The 23,543-nt window shown below is 38.0% G+C and overlaps 1 protein-coding gene across 1 annotated transcript in view; it reads right to left on the bottom strand.

Moving 5' to 3' along the window:
* Positions 1–6,402: 6,402 nt before the first annotated feature.
* LOC115418697 (cadherin-2-like) overlaps positions 6,403–23,543 on the bottom strand; it is a 168,001-nt gene continuing 150,860 nt past the window's right edge. The window contains exons 15-16 of the mRNA XM_030133247.1: positions 23,089–23,250; positions 6,403–10,322 (exon numbers count right to left, since the gene is read on the bottom strand). Of these exons, the coding sequence (XP_029989107.1) occupies positions 10,116–10,322; positions 23,089–23,250 (369 nt within the window). The 3' untranslated portion in view covers positions 6,403–10,115. The remainder of the gene's footprint in view (positions 10,323–23,088; positions 23,251–23,543) is intronic.

Genomic DNA, 23,543 nt, shown 5'->3' with positions numbered 1-23,543 from the left:
TGTGATGTTGATTTCAAACCTCTTCACACTTTCAGACAAACAGTGTGAACATACAGTCAGCGGTGTAGCAGGCGGAATGTGTTTGTCTAATTGTGTGTGATCTCAGGAGAGGGGCTTGGGTTTTTTTCCCCTGTTTTCTCTACATTTGTTGCTGCTCTTCTGCCTGTGTGGATGGCTGGCTGCTGGGGAAAGATACTGCTGACGTGCCCTTGGGCCTGGAAACTGCAGACACTCTGTGTGTTTCATGTTGAGTTGGAGATAAAAAGCTGGAGGAGGAAGAGGAGGATTTTAAGCTGCCACAGAGAAGTCAGATGAAGCTGAGGACTAGACTAGGACAGACGTACTGAATACCAATGCTGGGATATGTGTCGGTCTTCAGCTTGTTCCAGGGTTATCTCAAGAGCTGGTTTTAGCCCGTTCATAATCTGCCTTCGGTGTGATTCAATCACTTAAACCATTTCATTCTTACCCAGGCATTAGGTGATCTGCAGCCCATCATGCACTGACTGAGAGACGGGCTTTAGTCTGGACAGTCAATCACAGCGCTGACGTACAGACACCGCAGGCATTCGGAGATGTGTCCTAATTTTAGGCAGGATGTGGGTCACAGAGAACCTGAAGGCTGGATCAGAACCTCCTCCAAACACTGAGAAGTCCATTCTCCAAGAGACCCCAACCTGAAATTTAAAATAGCTTTTTCAGTTGACTGTAGCCTACATTAGATATGGTAACCTGCCAAACCATGGCATGATGTCTGTCTGTGTTTTACTGAAGATGACACTGGTGGTCCTATGATGACCCGCTACACACACACACACACACACACACACACACACACACACAAAGGCATTGGACTGCCTTTAGTCTTGATCATGGGGTGCATTTGTGGTGACATCATTTATGCAACACAATGCTAAGGCAACATCACAAAGACTGTGGGTACTTCTATGAAACTGGCTTTTTAGACCCAATAATAAAAAAGAAATGTAGACATATTTCCCCCCAGGATGTACCTAATGATGACCTCAGATAAATGCAAAAAAATATATACTCTTGCTCTGAGCCATCCTAAAACTAATGAATTTTTAATCAGATATTGGGGCCAAAAACAGGACCAAAATTGGGACATGAAAAGCTACCTGGGTGTCACTGCATTTGATCTGGAAAACATCAATTAAAATGGTCTTATATACCACCATAAATAAAGACACTGTTAAATTTGAGGATCCTAGTGGTTTTTCTAATCCAGACATGGAGGTTTTTCATGAATCTCAGTCTCATTCCAGGTTTTGTATGTAACCCATCGTGTCCACTGGTGTTACATGCAGAACCTGCCCATTTAAACACAAATAAATTGCGAGTGATTTTGCAACAGCGGTCACTTTTGTGAAACACTCTGCCTTGCATAATTAGTTCAATTCCCAAAATGTACCTGTGAGAGAATAAAGAGATATTCGAAAAAATAGTAGTGTGTAATTTCTTGTCCTTTTCACCGTGTTACATGCAGATTTTTGTATAAAAATAATACAAAAATGTGTTTTATCTGAAAAATAGCTTCTCTTTTATCTCAGTAAATATTTCTTTTTAAAATAGACCCAAAGTGCTTCCAAACTTGCTTCATAACATTAGTCTACAACTGTTTGAATTTTTAGCCCCTGTGTCCTGTTTTTGGAACCAGTTTCATAGAAGCACTGGTCAAAACATTAATTCCATCCATTAGTTTCTTCAGGATCTTCTATTGATGAGGGTAAAGTCATCATGAAAATGTCATCACATGCTCCCTGACCCGCTCTTTAACAATTTGAGCCAAGTAAATCCTGGTGCTGTCATCTTGAAATACACTGGTATCATCAGCAAAGAAAATATCCACTGATGTTCAGACCTGGTCATTCAGTATATTCAGGTCATTTTTTGGATGCGTAACCTAGACCTGATCGATTGAATCAACCCCAGATCATAACACCGCCCTCACAGACTTGTGCTTTAGGCACTAGGCATGATGGGTAATCACTTTCTCAATCGGTATGGAACAGAGTCAATTTGGACTCATCAGACCACATGATCTTTTGCTATTGAAATACAGTCCAGTCTTTATGCTCTCTATCAAACTGATGGTTGTTTAAGAAATGACAAAATACTCACTGCATCAGTTAAAGAACTTGTTGCAGCTGAAAAATATCAATCACTGCAGGAAATATCTTACCGATTTCCTGAGTTTGCAGAGTTAAATCCAGCTGGCTGTTCTATTTACATCTGCAGTAGAATGCTAAGATGAATCAAGTTATTTAGTAAAATGCAATAGAAAAGTACCAGTTCATGACATCTTTATTATACTGTATGTGTGGTAAAGTGGAGGTGGAAGTGTCTGAGACCACCTTGGTTGATGTGGTTTGTGTGATTGATTCACAGCGCTGGCTGCTTGTAATAACAAACACATAACAAAGATATATTTAACTTTCCGAACACTATGACCTCAGTTTCATTTAACCCATAAAGACCCAGTGCTACTTTTGTGACAATTCCCAAATGAATTTCTCTCTATGCAAGTTTTCTTAAGTGATTTATCTTCATTTATTATGATATTATCCTCTGTATTTTAAATTTTTTCAGTGAAAATTTGATATTTTCCTGTATTTAATTCACTGATCATGTAGATGTTCATTAAAGCTCAGACTAAAGTTGAAGGTTATTGAATTAAAAACAGAGAAAACTGAAGAAAAAGTGACTTTTTTTCAGCAAAATACATCAGTAACTAAATATAAATCAAGTGTGTCCATGTGGTGAATCAATGTTTTAGAAGATGACGGTGTTTCCATGTTCAGTACGGAACCTCTGAACATCCAAATGGGTCATATCTGATGACCATGAAAAGACGATATTTATTAGATAGATAGATAGATAGATAGATAGATAGATAGATAGATAGATAGATAGATAGATAGATAGATAGATAGATAGATAGATAGATAGATAGAGGGTGGGGAAGCAAAATTTACAATATTTTGAGGCAGGGATTGAAAGACAGTGTATGACCAATTAGTTTATTGAAAGTCATGAGAATTTATTTGCCACAAGAAAATTTACATAACAGAAAATGTTTTTATTCTATGTGTCCTCCTTCTTTCTCAATAACTGCCTTCACACGCTTCCTGAAACTTACGCAGGTGTTCCTCAAATATTCGGGTGACAACTTCTCCCATTCTTCTTTAATAGTATCTTCCAGACTTTCTCGTAATAGTTTTGCTCATACTCATTCTCTTCTTTCCATTATAAACAGTCTTTATGGACTCTCCAACTATTTTTGAAATCTCCTTTGGTGTGACGAGTGCATTCAGCAAATCACACACTCTTTGACGTTTGCTTTCCTGATTACTCATATGGGCAAAAGTTTCTGAAAAGGTATGGATAATAGTGTTAGGTATGATTATGACATCAATATATGTTTGGTTTCAAAACAATTGACGTAGTGCCTGCTGAGAAAAAACTAAATGTTCATTGTAAATTTTGCTTCCCCACCCTGTAGATAGATAGATAGATAGATAGATAGATAGATAGATAGATAGATAGATAGATAGATAGATAGATAGATAGATAGATAGATATTGTCTGTCTTTTTTTTAATGAACTGGAATGTGTATGGACTATGGAAGTCTCATAACTTTTATAATGTTAATGTATTTATAAGTATTTGTATTTACTGTCACCAATCACAAGTGTTTGCTCCTGGAGGATTCTGTTGGGTTTCTGTAAATTTGATTTGATTTTGATTTGATTTGATAAAGCACTTTGTGACTCTGTCTGTGAAAAGTGCTCTATAAATAAAATGTACTTACTTACTTATAAGGTGGAGCCATTTTAGACTTTCTACCTCTCCCTGCACCTTTACTGTTTAATTATGTCTTTGATCAATGTTATGTATGTGCAAAATAAATCAATAAAATCAATGACAAACTGTATTTTACATCAGTTATTTACATGTATTGATAGGATTAGTGGATCAACAGGTATTAACCAGTTTAGGTCAGTAGATGCTTTTGTTCGCCAGCAGCTGTTTGGGTCTTTATGGGTTAACGGCCACATGTGGAATAAGGTGAACACACCAACCCGATTTTCTGCAGTTGGACGTCGTCGGGCAGTCTGGCGAGGTCGGTGACATGAGTTTGTTTGGTGTTCCATGCGATCAGCTGTTGTTAATGCTGTCGCCAGTCTTTTTGGCCGATTTAACATGCGTAGTCGGCCACTTCTCGTTGTTCAGTCGGACCAGTCTGATTGGTGGAGGGATAGCCCTAGACTAGTGAATCAGTGTAGGAGAAGTTTCCATGTGAACACAGCTATGCCAAAGTACTTCACACTATTACTGTCTTCTGTACTAGTCCATTCATTGCTTGTATTGTATTTGAATGAATGCCAGTCAGTGTTTACTATGGACTTCATTCACTCCATGAAGTGAAGGCTCTTAGCTGTTAGTTTTCACCTGCGACATCTTTCTTCTTCCACAAGAAGAAGCCTGAGAGCTGACAGCGCCGGTATCTTCTTATTACTATCCATCCATTCAACAAGTACAACAACAACAACAACCCTTCTGGACTACTCAACACTGCTGACAACTATGACTGACGACAGCGAGCTCTGGGTTTAGAGAGATGTTCTGTCATTTCTGGTTTTACGTCTCGCGCAAGTGCGTAACTTAGGCTGAAGTCGGTAGTTGATTTGGTGAATTCTTGACGCTTTAAGGGAGACGGGAGCCGACTGATCCATGGGGCTACCTTTTCTGGCCACGACTGGCAGTCGGGTTGGTGTGTTTCCACCCATAAGAGGAGTACTGATGACACATGCACTAAAGAGTAAAATGAACACGTTGTCTTCTAAACCTCTCATTGAGTACGGTTACATGTTTTTTTAAATCTGATTTATTTTTCCAGAAGAAATTAATCTGGAACTAAAGTACTTTCTCCTCTGTTTACATGGAAATGTTACACCCAAATAAAGGTTTACATGAGAAACGTTTATTCAGTTCTCGCAGCCCTTCTGTTAGCTTAGCTTAGTATAGTCACTGCATTTCCATGGTCACACGTAGCCAGTTTTTTAAAGGTGATTTGTTGTCTTTTGTTAGTGATTTTGTGAAATCCAAGTCTCCCTAATTATTTCTTTAGATCCGCGACTTACTGCACTCATACTATCTTGGGACTGTTGTGTTGACGGAAGTTGGAAAATCTTTTTGTTGGAAGGGATGCATGCGCTAAATTAGCTTTGCTTTACCATTTTAGCTTTGCATTAGTTTTTATTTCCCAAGATTTTCTTACTGCAGTAAGTCACATCGCCATGATTTGAGCCTCAATTTGTGATCATATTGACCCCAGCGGACTAAAGTAATGATTAGGGAGAAGTGCATTTCACAAAATCACTCATAAAATACTACGGATCACCTATAAAAGCCTGGCTACGTCTGACCATATGAATGAAGCGATTATGCTAAGCTAGGCTAAGCTAAGCTAACAGAAGGGCTGCGACAACAAGGCAATCGGTGCACTGCAGCGCAAACTGTTTTGCCCACTTATCGAACTCATTAGTGCATGACAAATGAATGAATAAAAAACAGGTGGTGAACTCTTCCTTCAGGGTTTTCCAGGCTGGTAGATCCCATCAGAATAGCCCACTGGAACGGTTTGGGTTGACTAGACTGCATTACATATTCTTCCGCCAGCGCAGAATGTGTGCGTTATCGCGACAGGACTAGACAACGAGCATGTGCAGAATGGAAGGAATAAAGTCCAAACGGAATAAAGGGTTTACATGTCCGAGGAATAATTTAGTTCGGAATTAAAAGGGGATTAAACCAGTGACTTTAATCAGGTTTAAATTTAATCCCAACTTTTCTTTTTCAACTGGAATAAGGTGTTTACATGGGCGTCTGAAATAGGATCTAACCTTTAATCAGTTTAAACCAGGAATAAAAGTTGTCATGTAAACGCAAAGATTGTGTTCACGTCTTCTCATTCCATATCAGCTTTGCTCCCTGTTCTTAAACCAAATCTTCATAATCACACTTATTTCTGCTTCTCAAGGTGGGATTGAATGGAGGAACGTTACACCTGCTTGCAACATGCCAGTTTTCTCATTGTTATAATGTGTGCATGCTGATGTTAGCATTTATATCTAACCACTGCTCTGCCAAAGCACAACCCCCCAGGGCCGTTAGCATTGCTGTCGTCTGTTCGTCTTGTGAAAAACTCCATTCATCTTTTATACCATTGAAGTACATTTTGGATGAGGACCGAGCCATCTCTTTGAGCTTTGAATGCTGTCTTAGCCACAGCTGAGGACTGCTTGTACGAGTGTGCCTGTGCAGCCGACATTATGTGCAAAAGATCTGAAAAATACTGTTTTCCCATAATGAAAAGATAAAAACATGCAAAATTTTTTAATTTGTAATCCAAATTACACATATACAAGGATTCAGGATATTAGCATAGACCACAGCCAAAAGAACAACAAGAGAAAAAATACAATCTGTACATATTTCAGTTTACAGTGAGTAGCCAGTTGGAGAGTACCAGAGAACACTAAGGCAAATCATCAGCAGACAGAAGAACATTGCCTTTTTTGTATGTAATCCACCACAGCAGAGTATCAAGAAGTACCTTTGCTACAAAAACAAGGACTGGTGACTCCCTTTATTAGCAATCAGCTGCATAAGTTACATTGTGATAAAAGCAAAAACAAAGAACAAAAGGTATCTATCTAAAGTCTAGCATTCTAGCATTACTGTACATGTCTTCTCACTAGCTTTGGAAACCACACAAGCAAAAATATGCAGCTCTTTTGTACAGCTCTGGGTTTTCGCCACCGCCTGCTCCTCTCTAACAATAATAATAACACAGGGTTTGACTCAACGGGAAAAATATGCTATTCATACAGGGCTACCAGTCTGCAACACTGGACCTGAGAATGCCGCTGGGGTCGTTAAAATAAAAAAAAAGGATTCATCAGTTTAGAAGCAAACACAGATCAGAATAATAGAATAATATATGTAATTAAATCAGCAAGCAGCAATGATCGGGCCCTCACACCTAGAGGGGTTTTATTACAGGCATGCTGGAATTTTCAGCTCTGGTGTTCTGTTAAATGTTATACAAAGGAGCTACATTTTTACCTTGGAAATGATAATAAGGAGGAAAATGAATAATCAAACTAAAATGATGGACTTCCTGGGGGGGAATAGAATGTGGGTTCAAGAGGCTTTTGAAATCTGATATGTCTCAGTAACAATGTGGGGCTTTTTTTTTTTTTTTTTTTTTTTTTTTTTTTTTTTAATTTGTGGCCATTTTGCTGCTTCTGTGTCTATTTTTTCGGCCAATTCTTATGCATCCATGAGTGCTTTGTAAGAATAACATAACATTTTCCATTGACCATCTTAATATTCATACAGGCCCTTGTGGAAAGTTTTCATATAAACTCATTTTGGCCCAAACTGCTGCTTAGACAATTTTTGCTAATGTGACAATTAGAGCATTTTTGTTAATGTGGCAAAAAGTATCCCCAGATGGTCTAAAAATAAGAAAGCACAGTTACAACATATGCAATTGTTCCACTGCAATGAGCAAAATTAGTGATGTTACATGAAACAAAATTCCCAATGTAGTGTTTGTCAGACTTAGTGCTTTAAAATGATGCATCGGCAGAGGAGAGGAGTATCTTTCTTGTGCAAACTTTCCTTCTCCCCTCTGATTTTACATTCCGGTCTTCCACCTTTGCACCATTTTGCAGGCAGACGATCCAGACATTACAGAGGAAAGGTGGGCTGCATATTAGTCACCACTCCCTCACTTTATATTCTGTTTACAGCATATGTTTTCATCAAACATAAATATTCATCTGTAAATACAACATTCATCCAGAATGAGTCGGCCGAACCCACACTGGGAATAAATTCACTCTCCCTGTCACATTCATTAAATATTTCATTAGTCATTTTGCTTTCTTCATGATTGGAACATTAATTTGCCATTTCATAAATCACACAGTTTGCCACTAAAGTGCTTCCAATATTGTTTAGATTGGCTGCTATGTTTTTTTTTTTTTTTACTCTCCGGTTTCCTCTTCTGTCCAAACACTAAATAGAAATTATTTTCCTTCCCTACGTCTTTGACCATCCAGCTTCTCTACTTTGTCATTCAGCAAATTAGCAAAGCATTCCCTTTAAAGTTTTTTATTTGAAAGCACAGTAATGACATAACTGTAATGTTTAAAGTGAAGCAAAAATAATATTTCCGCTTGTAAAAACCTTTTGGATTCAGAAACGTTATTTAAATTAACTGTCAGTCTAAATGGCCTTGACTATCCAAGATAGTTGAAAGCCAGGGGAGGAGGCCATTATTTATAGCAATTCAATCAAAGCCTTAACGTGATGTGATGTTGAATGATCAGAGTTTGCGCAGAGAAACTGTTGAGAGACAGCAGAGAGGAAATTAAAACTTCTGATCTCCTCGGGCTTTGTTAATACAGACAGTCATTCTCATTAATATTTGCTTCGAAACATTTCAAAAAGCCATGGAAACAATGTGACAAATATATCCACAGCTTTGCACAAAAGATGGCCTTTCAATGTGTTTTACGTTCTAACAGCCACGAGAGGAACCTTTAGTTAAAAGAGGAGTTTCAGCTCGTAATCTGTGGGATGTTACTTATTAAAAGAGATACTTGTTCACATCTGATGAGGGACTGGAACTGTATTGGTTCTGCTGTGATTTTTATTCTTCTGGTAAAAAAGTATTTGTGGGAATTTAATTAAATGTGATTTAGAGAGATACATTTTAATAGAACATATAAAAAAGTGGGGGAAAAAAATCTTGAACCACAAGGGGGCAGTAGAAAAGGCTTTTTTTTTGTTGAACAATTCCCATACCGGGGTTAGGACTTGCTTGTTTTTCTTTTATTTCTCAACTGTCATTTTTAGGTGAAATACCTGCTTTGCCATACAACCTCCAAATGACATAAGATTCAACTAAAAATGGAGCAAACACACCTGTACAAGCCCCTGTAGAAGCAGTAAATAGGTCCTTTTTTTTAGTCATTTTCTTTACAGTATGTGCAGCTCAAAGATATAACAATAGAAATTGATGGATTTCATTTTTGCAAAATTGTGAATTGTCTTGAAAAACTTAACGAAGAAAACATGATCTCAGTTGCATTGCCGTGCTTAATTTATTTTGTCATGGCTTTGAGTCTAAATTAGATGGAAGTGCTTGGCCGCTGTTATACTCTAATTTGTTGGTTACTTTTCTATTTTTGACTGCTAACTGAACTGATCTACTGTAAGTACACTGCAGTACATTAGGAGTATAGCTGTCATTTTCTGACTGAGTCAGAGGTACAACAGAAAACCCTCTAACACCCAGAGCTGTACAGATAAGCCGTGTTTTTGCTGGTAGGATCATCCAAGGCTTCACATAGTAGGCATTGCCCTTTAGAGTGTCCATCCAGTGTGTCTCTGTGGAAATTACTCACACACTCTGTCACACACATACCGATAATGAAGTGGAACTCAAGCGCACACACATACATACTCATTATCATGGCGAAGCGCTCCTCCAGTTGCCGTTGCAAAACACTGGGAGCTTTAAAGCAACGTACAGAATCAAGACTGGGAGCTTTAAAGCAACGTACAGAATCAAGACTGAACACAATCAAAAAGAATGTACAAAAAGGCACATTTGACCCCAGTGCTCCTGTACTGTGAGATTCAAGTGTAAATGAGCGTCTGTAGCATGGCTGTCGTAGCTCTTAACCATCGTAGTGACAACATCCCGTCTGAGTGCACTGTTCTGGTTGCTCACATTTGTTAGCATGGGGGCTAACGTCCAATGATAATGTTCTTTAGCCTGAATGCTAGCCCAGCCCAGTCAGGCCAGGAGTCAGCATGGTCCCAAGAGTAATCAACCGTCCTCAAGAGGCAGCAGGTCTCTTTACAAGCTGTCCCGTGGTAATACACAAGTGCCGCTTCCAACCCCATAATGTTTAACCCTATATCCTCTCTCTATCACCACCCACCACCTGAGTATCGGAGCATCGGTGGGGTGGGGGTGTGGTCGTTGTTGTTAGGGGGGTCGAGGGCACTAATCATCCCCTCCGCCGTACAGGTCGGCCAGCTTGCGGAAGCGTGGCCCCCAGTCACCGAGGTAGTCGTAGTCCTGGTCTCCGCAGCTTGAGGACGAGTGCAGGGAGCTGAGGGAGCCGGCGGTGGAGCCGCTGCCCTCGTAGTCAAACACCAGCAGGGAGTCGTAGGGGGGGGCGGTGGGGTCGTTGTCCGCTGCCTTTAGGCCCTGGAGGGGAAAACGGAGGAGAAAGGAAGGTGAGTGCAGAGTATGGCAAAGGCAAATTATACAGAGAACCCCCGGTCTTATTCTGTGGTGGAAATTTAATTTATTACTTGAGAGGCTGGAGTTGAAGGTGTGAACTTTATAAATTAGGCATCTAAAATTCACTTTCTGGACGTTGTTTGACTGGAAAAAGCCCGTCAGGTGGAAATTACACTCACAGAACAGAAAAGACTTTTTATTGTCATTGTACATAACATTGTACAATGACATTTAACCTTCATCCTACCAACATATTTCATATCCTAATCCTACCAACCAGGGTCCATGTGGACCCCGCTGTGATATATGGTGATATCACATCTTAGTAACAGACAGAAAACGTCATTTCATTTTGGAATGTTTTTATTACGTATGAAAACAGTTTGTATCGTAAACACCGTCACAATAACTAATTGTGTAAGAATGAGGGTGATACAAATTATCAAATCACCCTGATTTTTAACAATCGGATGTCTGGGAACGTTCAGCCTCAGAGCTGTCCTCTGCCTCTAACATAGACCTAAGGGCTTGTGCAGCAGTGGACCTCGCTCTTCTATTTCTATTCGCCATCACTTACTGAAACAACAAGTTGAATACAGTACCCATTATGTCAGATTGTTTTTGGAACTAATATAAGCAATCGAACATGGACATACAGACAGACAAACTCCAAGCATAAAGTGATCATTCAATGAATGATACAGCAAAGACATATAAAAATCATGTCCTGGGGTCCAGTTGGACCCCAACTGGTGGGATGAGGGTTAAATATGGAATCATTTTTATGGTGCAATGTTGGAGGAGAAAAAGCATTCATACAGTTGTGGAAAAACACCCCATGCATTTGTGATATATTACATTAAGAATCACTTTTAAGTCATTGAACTCTTGGAACAGTGTTGATTGTCCATTGTTGAATTCCTGGATTGCTGAACTCTCATCCTGCATAGCTATTGAAAGGCTCACATACAAAATTAAATGGAAAACTCATATCTTCCACAAGATATGGAATTCATTTCTAAAATTTTTAGAATCAAGACCTGATATCTCATCATCATAACCTAGAAAGTGAGACCATACCCCTTTTTTTGTTAAATGATGTTTGATTATGTATCAAATATTTAAAAAAACAGTGGATGTTGAGAAGTATTCAAGTCAATATAACTTATATTGTCTGTCAATTATTATTTTATGTTATTTACTTTCACAGCTGTTTCAAAATTCAGAGGTGGTCTTTGGGGGGGGGGTTCTGGGGATTTATGCTCAAGGAAGACCCACACAATATTTTCCATTTCATGTCAGAAAATATATGTAATATGTTAAAACCTTAATAAGGATATGTGTTTAAAAAAAAAAAAAAGTCATTGAACTCTGCCAAGTTCCATTCCATTGTTCCATTCTTTAAACCCACATGCTCCCTTCTGCACATGCTCTGTCCCATCGAGGTCAAAACTGAACGTTTCTCCAAGATAATGAAACACATCCACGGCCTGACTGTCAAGGATTTAGTTTTGTTATTTTTTCTTGTTAACAATAAGCAAAAAAATAAATAAATAAAAATAAAATTAAAAAAACCATTTGTTATTGTCTGTCTGATGCAGCCTCAGCTTTTGAAACACACACAAAAAAATCAGTAAATATTCCATGATAATATTTGAGATTGTGTAAAATTTTGAGGGTGTCTAAAAACTTTTTTTTCCATTGCTGTCATAAGAGTATACACTACCCCCACATACTATGAACACATTCACACACATGAAGAAAACATGAAAATGCTGTCTTTAAATGTGTTTGTCTGTGTTCATTGTTCTGAAACACATTCCTGCCAGACTGGGACAAACCTTGGAGGACTAATTTAAGATTAAAAACAAACAAACCAAAAAAACACTTCATAACAAAATCAGGACTGGTTTTATTTTGTGGTAATGAAACATAATTAGTATTTTTCAGTCATAGTAAGGAGGTGGGTGGTATGGGTGGCATATAGGTCTTGCATACTGAGACTAATAGGTTTTAAGATTTGAACAGAAAGGCTCTGGGGTTAGGTTTAGGAAAAGGTTGTGGTTTGGATTAAACCTCATGTTATTCATGTTCTGTGGTCAGACTATAACACCTGACTATCACATAGCCAGTTTTGGTGTAGCACCCCCAGGCTGAAAAGTCTCAAACTTACAAACACTTCAGCCTTTGCTTCCCTGCTTGTACGCAGACTCATACTTTTTAACTGGAAATCAAATTCAACCCCATCATTTCTGCAGTGGTTGAGGGATGTACTACCTTTCCTACCTTTAGAGAAGCTGAGATAAAAGATATGTAAAGGCCGCAAAACTTCACCCTGACCTGGAGTCCCTTCATAGAATTTGTAGAAGATTTTCCTTTTCAATGGAAAATCTTCTACATCTCGATGGTTATAACTCCTTACAACATGTTCAAAACATCAGTTCACCCATGACATGATGAAAAGTTCCTGTCTATTTTTTGTATTTGTTCTTGTATTTTTTGTTTATTTATTTCTTATTTAAGAGCCTTGGGGATGGGGGGGGGGGGTATATATTTTTTGTGTCTATGTTTGTAAGTTGTATGCTTGTTAATGAAAAACTGCAAAATGAAGTAAAAAACCAAACCAAAAAAACCCCTCATGTTATGTTCTGAGAAACTTCCCATGTGAAAATAGTACATTTCATATCTTTACAACACCCCCCTTCCTTTTAATATGACAGATTATGATCAGATCAGTGTGACTCTCATCAACCACAGACATGTTACAGTGTTTAACTGCAAATGGGTCAAAAATGTCCTCTGTATTTCCAATGTTCATTAAAAAGAGTGAACAAATGTTAAAAAAAAAACCACTGAATCATCCTCACAGAACCATGATCTGTGAAAGATGAATAACATCACTGCACTAAATATAGACTGACTTGTTATTAATGAAGTGATGTACAAATAATGTTCACGAGGATTTCTTTTTTTTTTTTTTTTTGTTTCTGACGACCTTTGGATTATTTAACAAACTGATATGAAAATATCATCAAAATTACTTGGAAATAAACATAACAGGAGGTTTAAATATTTACTCAACTTAAAACTAAGTAATATGCACTGTTATTTCTATTTATTTGTATTTATTGTATATTACACATTAGGTTAGATTAGGCTTGAGTTTTGGTTACTTTAGTTAGTTTTAGTTGTCTTAACTTGCAGTAACATTATGTCAAAAATATTACCATGTACAATGTATGTATATATATTTGTGTTAGTAAACATAGATTTTACCATAAATTGTAAATATTGTCTCCTTAGTTCCTATGACCTTTATGTTAAGTTCCACAAATATACATACTATACCACCGATCTCCTTAACATATGTTTTTGTATCTTATTGTGCATGAATTATAATTGATTCTGACTAAAATGAATTGGGATGCACTATGACTTGTTTACTCAGGTTGTTATTTATTAAACCGAGCTCTGACATCTTTTCTGAACTAACCATGAAACACTTGACAGAACTGGTTTTCATCACTGCCACTTTATTTGTAAATTGACTTGGTGGTTTTATCGGTGGAAAACAAACAAAATACATTGCTGAACAATTTTCATGATCAATGTTTTTGCCGCTGGAAATTATATTCATTAACAATGTTTAATTATTCTGTTGACAAAATGCAGGTGGTGTTATGTTCACAACAAAATCTATTTTCAGTTGCAATTCTGGGAGACGAGGTGGGACTGGATGTAAATGTAGAAGGTGTGGAGGATAAAAAGACAAAAACATTACACATCAATATCCGTATACTTTGAGTGCAGGTTGCTCTACACACTGATTGAACATATATATATATATATATATATATATATATATATATATATATATATATATATATATATATATATATATATATACCTTTGAATTACTAGATTGTTTTTTGTGTTTTACATAGTCTTTAAAGAAATGCAATAAAAAGTAATATAAGTAAATGTAAGTAAATGTGAATCTGCATATTTTTCTTGTTTCATGTTGTTACATGATGCAATGATTTACTTGATTTAATTATTCCAAGATGTATTTTATTACCCCTTGCCCCCCTAAGGGAAGGCAAGGGGTATTGTTTTTGGTTCGGTGTGTTTGTTTGTTAACACTCTAGCAGCAAAACTACTGGTTGAATTCATACCAGATTGGGTTTATAGACTGCCAGTGACCCAGAACAGATCTGATTACATTTTGGGAAAAGTAGGTCAAAGTTTAAATTTTTTATGAATTTATAAAATCTTTTTTCTTCTCCTATTTACTTATAATGGGCAGCATTTCAAATGTCTATAAAAAACATAAATTTTGTTTCAACTTATTTCAAACTTACCATATATATAGTGGCAACTGATATGCTGACATCAGCACAAGCATATACATGATGACATCAGCTGGATTGATGCCAATATAAGCTACAATACATGTGAGGGGCGGGGTTTGTTGTGTCTGGCAGCACTTGTTTTATTTTACTTTACTTTGGTTTATTCTATTTCCCTTTTTTCGTTTCTTCTTTTTTTTTTTTTTTTTTACATGTACCTATCTATTTTCTTTTGCCACTTACTCAGCCATATTTAGGCAGCTCAGGCACATGACCAACCTCACTCGTATCCCATGATGCACTGAGGTTTTAAAGTTGAGCACATGTCTGACAGTAAGACAAGACTGTAATCAAAGTGAGCTGGCACTGGTGTTCCTGTAGGTAATAAATGACTTCTTTTTTGTATCAGAGTGCCTTCAACATGTTTCTGGCTGCTACTACTAACGTCCATGATTGATTTCTTTGCCCTTTTGTTGGTCACTTATATTGGATGGCACTTAAGGCAGGGGAGTAATATTACTGGCGGAACTTTCCTGCACAAAGCCAAGTCTGATCTGGGAGAATGAGCATGCACACCCACACCGGCCTCATGTCATAAGTTAATCCCCGAAGTTCCATGCTCATCACTTCCAACCTACAGAACATTGTATTAAAATATTTGCGAAGCAGAGCTGTTAACCTTGAGTTCATTATAAATGGACACTGCCGTATTTGCACCGGAGATTTTCCAACCTCCCGTACACCCAAGTATCTCTGAGAAAAGCAGAATTTATGGTTGAGGGAGCTGCAAGACTGACAATATCTAGCGCAGGATTACAGTAATCCTACAATGTTTCTATAGTAACAGAATAGTAATCCTATATGCTCTCACACAAAAACAGACTGATGTTAACTGCCTGAAACCACACCCGGTGACCCATGTTGACCCATTCGGTCCAGTCCTGAAACAAGTTTCACAAGTGGAATTCAAAATGTCAACCCTCCAATGATGATCCAGCATCTCCGACCTCTACATTACCCCCTCCCCTTTTACTACAGCCCCTAGAGAGCAGGCTGTGGATGAGATCAGAGGAAAAGAAAGAGGTTGGATGGATTGGCTCCAGGGAGTGAAGGGGGAGACGGAGGGAAGGAGGGATTATGGACGAGTGGAGAAGAGACAAGGATTTGGGTCAGGCTGGACAGATGCTGCCTCTATCTCTAGGAGGAGATTCTGCAGATTACTGAGCGTTGCCTGAAGTTAAAACCCCCACTAACGTAGTTCCATGCGCCGACACTCAGTTTTTAGAAATTCCCTCAAATAAATACTACCTGGCGGAATAAAAGTCCCATCTAAAATTAACATCTAAAATTGTTTTTCCCAAAATAACTGTCCGAAAAAACGTCGGGTTTTGCCTCTCGCTCTCATCCTGCCTGTTGGAAATGAAAGCGGTAAATCTGATAAGCTGTGGAAATATTTTGTGGGCCACGTCTGTCGTCTGACTGAAGACGGTCCCGTCATTCTGGGCCTCAACGGCAGGACAGAATTAACGCCGAGAGAGCACGAGGCACAGGCAGGGTGAGAGGCATCGGCTTGTCATGTCTGCAGGATTAAGATGTCTAGATCAGCTTGCCATGTCTGACAGCTCCTGCTCATTATTCAGAGCTCTGTTTGGCAGATGTCTTTATGCAGCCTGACCAAAAAAGACACACACTCACCGGCGTGCGCAAACAATAAGGAAGCAGCAAGCACACGGAGAACAACGGGCTCCACAATGATGACTCTCCATGCCCGAGATGCCCCTCTGTTTGAGCACCGTGCACTCAAGACGTGGAGACAGTTATCAAGTCTGTCTTCAGGAAGCCTATCTGATTAACTCTGAGAGTCGTGTTAATCCATCTGAAAGAGTGCGTCTCTTTTCAGGGTGCTTTAACCGACGCAGACCAACAGCACACTCCTGCTGAAATGAACTGCTCAGAATGCAATTCAAATAACCCTGACACCTTTTATCTTTACAATCAGTACTGGGTATGCTTTCGAGGGGCTGAAAATGTGCTCCATTATTCTCGTTTTTAAGAGTCATCATGTCAGGACTACAAAGACACAGTGGTCTTGGGTGGCAGCTGGATGCAGTCACCCTGCCTTCAACATCGCCTTTCGCTGAGGTTTAAACTCTTTGGCCTTTCTGAAGGGCTACAATGGCTTTACCTCTTTTTTTTTCCTTTTATCTCTAGTCTCTAAAGGGACAATCAAAAGTGTTTTCTTTCATTTCATCTTTATCTTGTTTGTAATGAAATACACCAGATTTGGAATGTGCAAGACACCAGTGTGGGTTAGCCACGGAGTAACTCACAATAGACCAGTAGTTCGCAAACCTTTTTGGTTCGTGACCCCATTTTAACATCACAAATTTCTGGTGACCCCTAGACATTCAAAACAGAGACATTTCTTTTGCTAAAATTAATTTGTTTCTGATCATGTAGTAGTTTGCTATACTATGTTGAAAATAAACATTACTTTTAGTCTATATAATGTATATTATTATGGACGGAGGCAGAAAAGCCAGGTGTAGATTACTGCACAAAGTGAGAATTTTATTTTCCTTGGTCAGGATATGTACAATCAGTCCAGCTTGTATTTACAAGGCTGACAATTAATACTGAACAAACAAGAACTCAAACTATGAATTATGAAAGAGCCGCAGCATCTGAAACCGACCACAATGAACATTTGAAAGATAAACAGTACCACAGTGCTTCAGTTTCAGACTCACAGTTTGTCATGTCTTTTATGGATACGAGGGCCGTTCAATAAGTTCATGGCCTCACCCAGAACAGAACAACATAGACTGATAATTTATATTTTATTTTTCAACATAATCTCCATTTACAGCAATGCACTTGGTCCATCGATGTTCAAGCATCACTATCCCATCACGAAAGAATGTAACACCCTGTATTATAACAACCAGTATTTCTGGGTGAGGCCATGAACTTATTGAACAGCCCTCGTAGGTATTGTCTCTCTCAACTCACCATATATTTTTTATTTACAAGTTTTTGTTTTTTAATTTTTATCAATTACTAGAAATTTCAGGCGACCCCATTTGAATTCCAGGTGACCCCATGTGGAGTCCAGACCCCAAGGTTGAAAAACACGGCTCTAGACTTTGCTGGTATTTCACAAATAATATAATATTCCATAAAGTAGGGCATTAACAGAAAACTGGTTTGTCGATGCGGTGAATTCTGTGGCACAAGTCGACGTTACTTTGGAGGAGTTGACTCGTCGTGTGTTATTCTCTCTCTTCCCTCCATCACCTGACAGCGCATGAGCCTTCATTCAGCTCATGTCGATACTCTCATCTTTCTACATGAAAATATGGAGCGCAAGGTAGTGATGTGTGGATCAGCGGACCTGGGTCGATCTAAAAAATGTCACTTTATTTGCGCGGCAGGTGAAATAAAAAGCGGGTTAAAAAAAAAAAAAACAGCTGTGCATCACTAGCGCAAGGCCAAAACTGAAGGAAGAAGACGACTCAGTAGGATTACTAAACTGACTGTGATCTAGAAAAACTCTGGTCTCAGTAATGTTCTGTCAACCATACAAGCACGACCAATACTGAATAATAATTTGGACAGACTGTGTTTGGATTATTCTGTTCATTTATTTCATTCAGACAATGCATTCTTTTCTCTGACATGCTGTGTGTCTTGGCTGCTTCCCACTTTATGTTGTTCACTTCAATTTAATAGAAAATTCAAGGCTTTAGTCTATGTTTTGTTTGGTTAAATGTCTGAGAAGGACTGCTGATGCTTGTGTCTTGCAAGTTTTTTATTCTCCCCTTTATTGTATGTTGTTAATGTTACAGTGAAGATTAGTTCAAGTTGCTCATTGTTGATCCGCTGCGTGTCTGTGTTGTTCTACCGCTGTCAGTGTGATGACGTCATCACACGACTATTCGACTCGACTTTGACTTTATTGACAAATAAGTCGATCTGAAAAAAATCTGAAGTTACTAATGCCCTACCACAAAACACCTACAACGTGTTAGAAAAGGGGAACAAATACCCTTCCAAAGGCATAAAATGGGAATTATTTATGTATTTATTCACCGTGTTGAGGTGTCAGTCTGCTGTCATTCCAAGAATTAGTGACACAGGTATGTGAAATTGGCAACGAAATCCATTTGTTGCACCCACATGTGTAATCAGCAGATAACAGATTGCAGACCTGTATCCCCCTAAATCATACCCACTGTGCTGAATAATACTACTATACTGTGAACACACCAAAACAAACATGCACTATATATGTTACAAATCAATTCCTTAAAGGAGTTATATGTAGTACTGATGTTTCCAACTCAACAGCAGGGGGAAGTCGAGTATCAGAACACACCCAAACCACCAACGAATCAAAACTATGTATCCTTTTTGCCAACTGTCTTTCTTGTCACCTGCCTAGGAACTACAGATGGAAATCAGCACTGCTGCTACAATCTGGCATATTTACAGCTGCAATTGTTGTAGATGTTCATTAATATGCACTGTCCCAAATAAATAAATAAATAAATAAATAAATAAATAAATAAAAATAAAATCCACAGACCTTATCACTCACTGAATAAAGAATAAAGCTCATTGTTTACACACACCTGTATTATGGTATCACCAAATTTATTTCTTCGCACAAAAAGTCATCATTCTGTCAAAATACCAGTGGTTTGACACCTTTCACATGATGCAACAGCTGAAAGTTTACATTACAGCTCTGTTAGCTTAGACAGAAAACAGCCACAGTTAAACCACTAATCTTATCACCATTTATTATAACATTATTCTCTGTATTTTATTCACTGATCATGTAGATGTTCATAAATGCTCAGATTACAGTTGAGGGTTATTATATCAAAAACAGAGAAAACTGCAGAAAAAGTGACCTTGTCAGTAAAATATATCATTAAATGAACATAAACTAAGCATTTCCAACCACTGGAATTGATCCAACTCCATAGGTTTTACTGGTGAATCGATGTTGTAGAAGATAACGGTGTTTGCACGTTCATTACGGAGCCTCTGAACGTCCAAATGGGTCATATCTTATGACCATGAAAAGATGACAAACTGTACTTTACCCCAATTATTTACATGGATTGACAGGGTTAGTGGTTGATTAGTGCCCTTTTCAGGCATATAAACAGAACTATTGTGCTGTTCTTCTGCATAAAATTGTTATGATTGTTGATATTTATATTATTATGTATGCTTTGCTTGTTCGCATATATGTTAATTTTCATTGCTTGTTCGGAATAAATCACTAAGTCAAAATCACTCAAATGAAACGGGTATTGAATAGTTAAGATCAGTCGACGCTTTTGGTCGATGATGGTTGGATCTTTATGGGTTAATGTTCCTATTATTCATTCATTCTTCATATAACACCTGTTCAAACTCAGTAAAGGCACTGAAATCAAAGCCAAAAATGAGTCATTACTCTTATCATCTTGAGCAGTAAAATACAGCATAAACATTCCCGTTTTTACAGTATGAAAGAATGAGTCTGTTCCAAATGATAAATATTGGTCACCTTATGAACCTTATTTACTATATCTGAATCAATAAAATCAATCAGTCAGCCTCTATAACACATGGAATAGACTAACTTTATTGTTCCATAATTGCTCAAAGGGCAATATTTTCGCAATCGGCCACATATCTCAACATTAATTATTGTATATATCTGCATTTATTTTTGCTGCTTGCACGACTGCTTCTTAAAAGTTTCTTGCAGCAGTGCAGCAAAACCCTCTCAGAACTGCCAGAAGTCTTTTTGCTCATGATGACACCCTCACTGATACACTTCTATTTGATACTTAAAACACTCTTACTTTAGACTGTAGTACCTGGAGATGATGAGAAACCACTTACAGTCTGTGCCCACATTTTTTTTCCCCCTTCAATATACCCATTCTGATCATGTTTAACACAAAGTGCATTCAGTCTGTTCCACACATTTGATTGTATTGTTAATGGCACAATGTGAAGGCTGAGAAAGTGCAAAAAAGTTTGAATAACGAAGCAGCACAGGCTTCTAAAAGTAAGAAATGAACTTCTAAAAGCTTTCCTCACTTTCTTTTACAAATATATCAGAGTATGTCAAATCTTTGTGTGTCAACTGATGCTCGGTTATATCACTTAGAACAATGTAATAAGCAAAAAATACTTTATTTGATGGATTTGTACTTTTAGAAGAACATTTGTCTGCATTCAATACACACTATCAGGTTCATTCTGATTTGGAACAAGCCCCCAAAAAATCATGGAAAAATCAAGTAGAGTGTAAGGATTCTAGTCTTTATATTGTCCTGATGTTGCCACACGTTTTCTCAAAGTTTTTTTTAATTTTTTTAATTTAATACTCACACTGGCAGTTGATGACTACAGTAACTATGGATACTAAACACACATTCACAGCTCACATTTTCTATTTTTATGTATTGTAATGACTTTTTTAAAATCTATTTGTTTACTTCTTTGTATTTTATGCACTGCCTGTTTTATTCTCTGCTGTACAGTGTCCTTGGGTGTCCTGAAAGGCGCTTATAAAAAAAAAAAAAAAATGTATTATTATTATTATTATTATTATTATTGTTATAATTATAGACAGGCCCCATCACTTCTCATGTTCAAACTAGATTACAGCCTGAGTGAAAGGACTATACAGAGCTATCCTTCTGCTCACAAACAAGTTGTTTTTTTGTTTTTTTCTCGACAAATTGATCAGGAGTCAATAATCAAGAATCATACTGAAAAACTGATAAGGCAGCTGGGATCAATGCAGTCTTATCAATCAGGGTTTCAGCCATATTTGAATGTGTTTTAGACACAGACACTAGAAGACATAGAATACATACATTTTAGCCATATACTGTTGCAGTTATGGTGCTTGATCCATGCAAAATGCAGTTGTTAAATGTGAATTTCCTAATATACATGATTTACACAGCAGTAAATCTTGATAGTGCACTGTGCAGCTTCTTTTTGCTATGCTATACTGTGTATGTATATGTATGCTGTGTGTACTGTAAAGCTGTAGCACTGCATCTTTGAAATGACCTGCCTTTACACCTACGGTCCATGGACGCTGTAGAGAGTTTTAAAAAACATCTTAAGACACTCCTGTTCGAGCAGGCTTTTTAATTTCCTAACTGACCCAGGGCTGCTACAAACTGATTGCACTTTACGTATTTATCATATTTAAATTGTATTTTATTGTATTTTTAATGGTATTTTAAATTATTTTATTTGTATTTCGCACTGTAAAGCACTTTGTGACTATGAAAAGTGTTCTATAAATAAAATTTATTACTTACTTATTTTGTAGTTGTTTTGTTGTCTGTTGTGTATCATGTATGTGTTTTATATCCTTTTGACTTTGTATGCCTGCTACCTTGGCCAGATCTCCCTTGCAAAAGAGATTTCTAATCTCAAAAGGACTTCCCGGTTGAGTAAAGGTAAAATAAAATAAAATACATTTCCTGACAACAACTGACAATTACCTCTACTGCAAATAATTAGAAACAAACTTCCTAAAACTTCAAACTGTCCCTTTAAGGAGCTGAGGATGGCCTGCAGCCAGTCTGTGGGATTAACTAAACTCAATGGATTTACCTCCAATTAGGTAGCCAGGCGGTGACTACGTCTGAGGCCAACTAATCCTGACCATTAGCAAAGCTAATTAAGAATTACAGACACTGTACTCTGTGTTTTCCTGCATTTCTTTTGCTATGGTGTGCCAGTTTCTTAAACAAACTAGGGTTGGCTGATCTTCATGTGATCTTCAGCCGATGCGCATTTTCCTGCCAGCTGGCCATCCCAAATATCACACATATGTTATGTGATCCTTAGGTGTGCTATCAAACCGCGAGAGCAGACGCAGTTTGAAAGTCAGACTTCGATGTTTAGCATGCATGTCTTTACTGCAGTGGAGGCTGTACACTCTGTTTAGCAGTAATCACATTATTTTGTGGCTTCGGTGGAATAGTTTCTATACTGGTGGATGCAAAAGGAATGTGTCTGAATCCCTAAATCCTCCAATGTGATGAGGTAACCTGCTCACACCCCGGACGGTCTTTGATGCTTTATACCAAAGGATAGAAAAGAGATGAGAGAAGCAAAAGATCTAACGTTGGCAAATCCAGCTTTTTCCTGGACACTGAGTTCGCTTACTGCTGTCGAACAGTTTGTATTTCACTCAAAATGTGATTCATCACTTCCTGTGTGCTGAGAGGTGCATGTGGCCGACACCACGATCTAATTAGAGTGAACAGACTGAATTGGAGGTGTCTCAGTGAGTGTGGATGTGACATGGTCCTCTAGACTTTCTGTGTGTGTTGGCGTACCTCGTGGATGAAGTCTCCAATGTCTCCTGGGTGGGGGGCAGCAGAGCGCATAGGGTACTGGTGGTCATGATGGAGCGGCCTCTCATCCAGACGTCTGATCCCCACTTTGACACACTCAGGCTCCAGGGCATCAGGCTGCTGCAGCTGACTCAAATCGTAGTCCTGAACACACACACACACACACACACACACACACACGCACACACAAAGACACAAGGTCATGTTTGTATCACAGCAACTATGGAGACATTGACTGCACCGATCTAAAATACTGCATCACTAACACCACTCTACTATCAATATGATCATACACTTCATTTTAAACCAGGCATTTTCACCAAACATACAAAATGTAAAGCGCTTTGGGTACCTTGAAAAGCACTATAGAAATGTAATCCATTACTATTATTATCATTATTATTATTATTAGTTTGGAACTCTAAAGGTTCTCCGCT

Source organism: Sphaeramia orbicularis, chromosome 4 (genome assembly GCF_902148855.1).
Source record: "Sphaeramia orbicularis chromosome 4, fSphaOr1.1, whole genome shotgun sequence".
In the NCBI taxonomy this organism is placed as follows: Eukaryota; Metazoa; Chordata; class Actinopteri; order Kurtiformes; family Apogonidae; genus Sphaeramia; species Sphaeramia orbicularis.
This window is presented reverse-complemented; position numbering and strand designations above follow the sequence as displayed.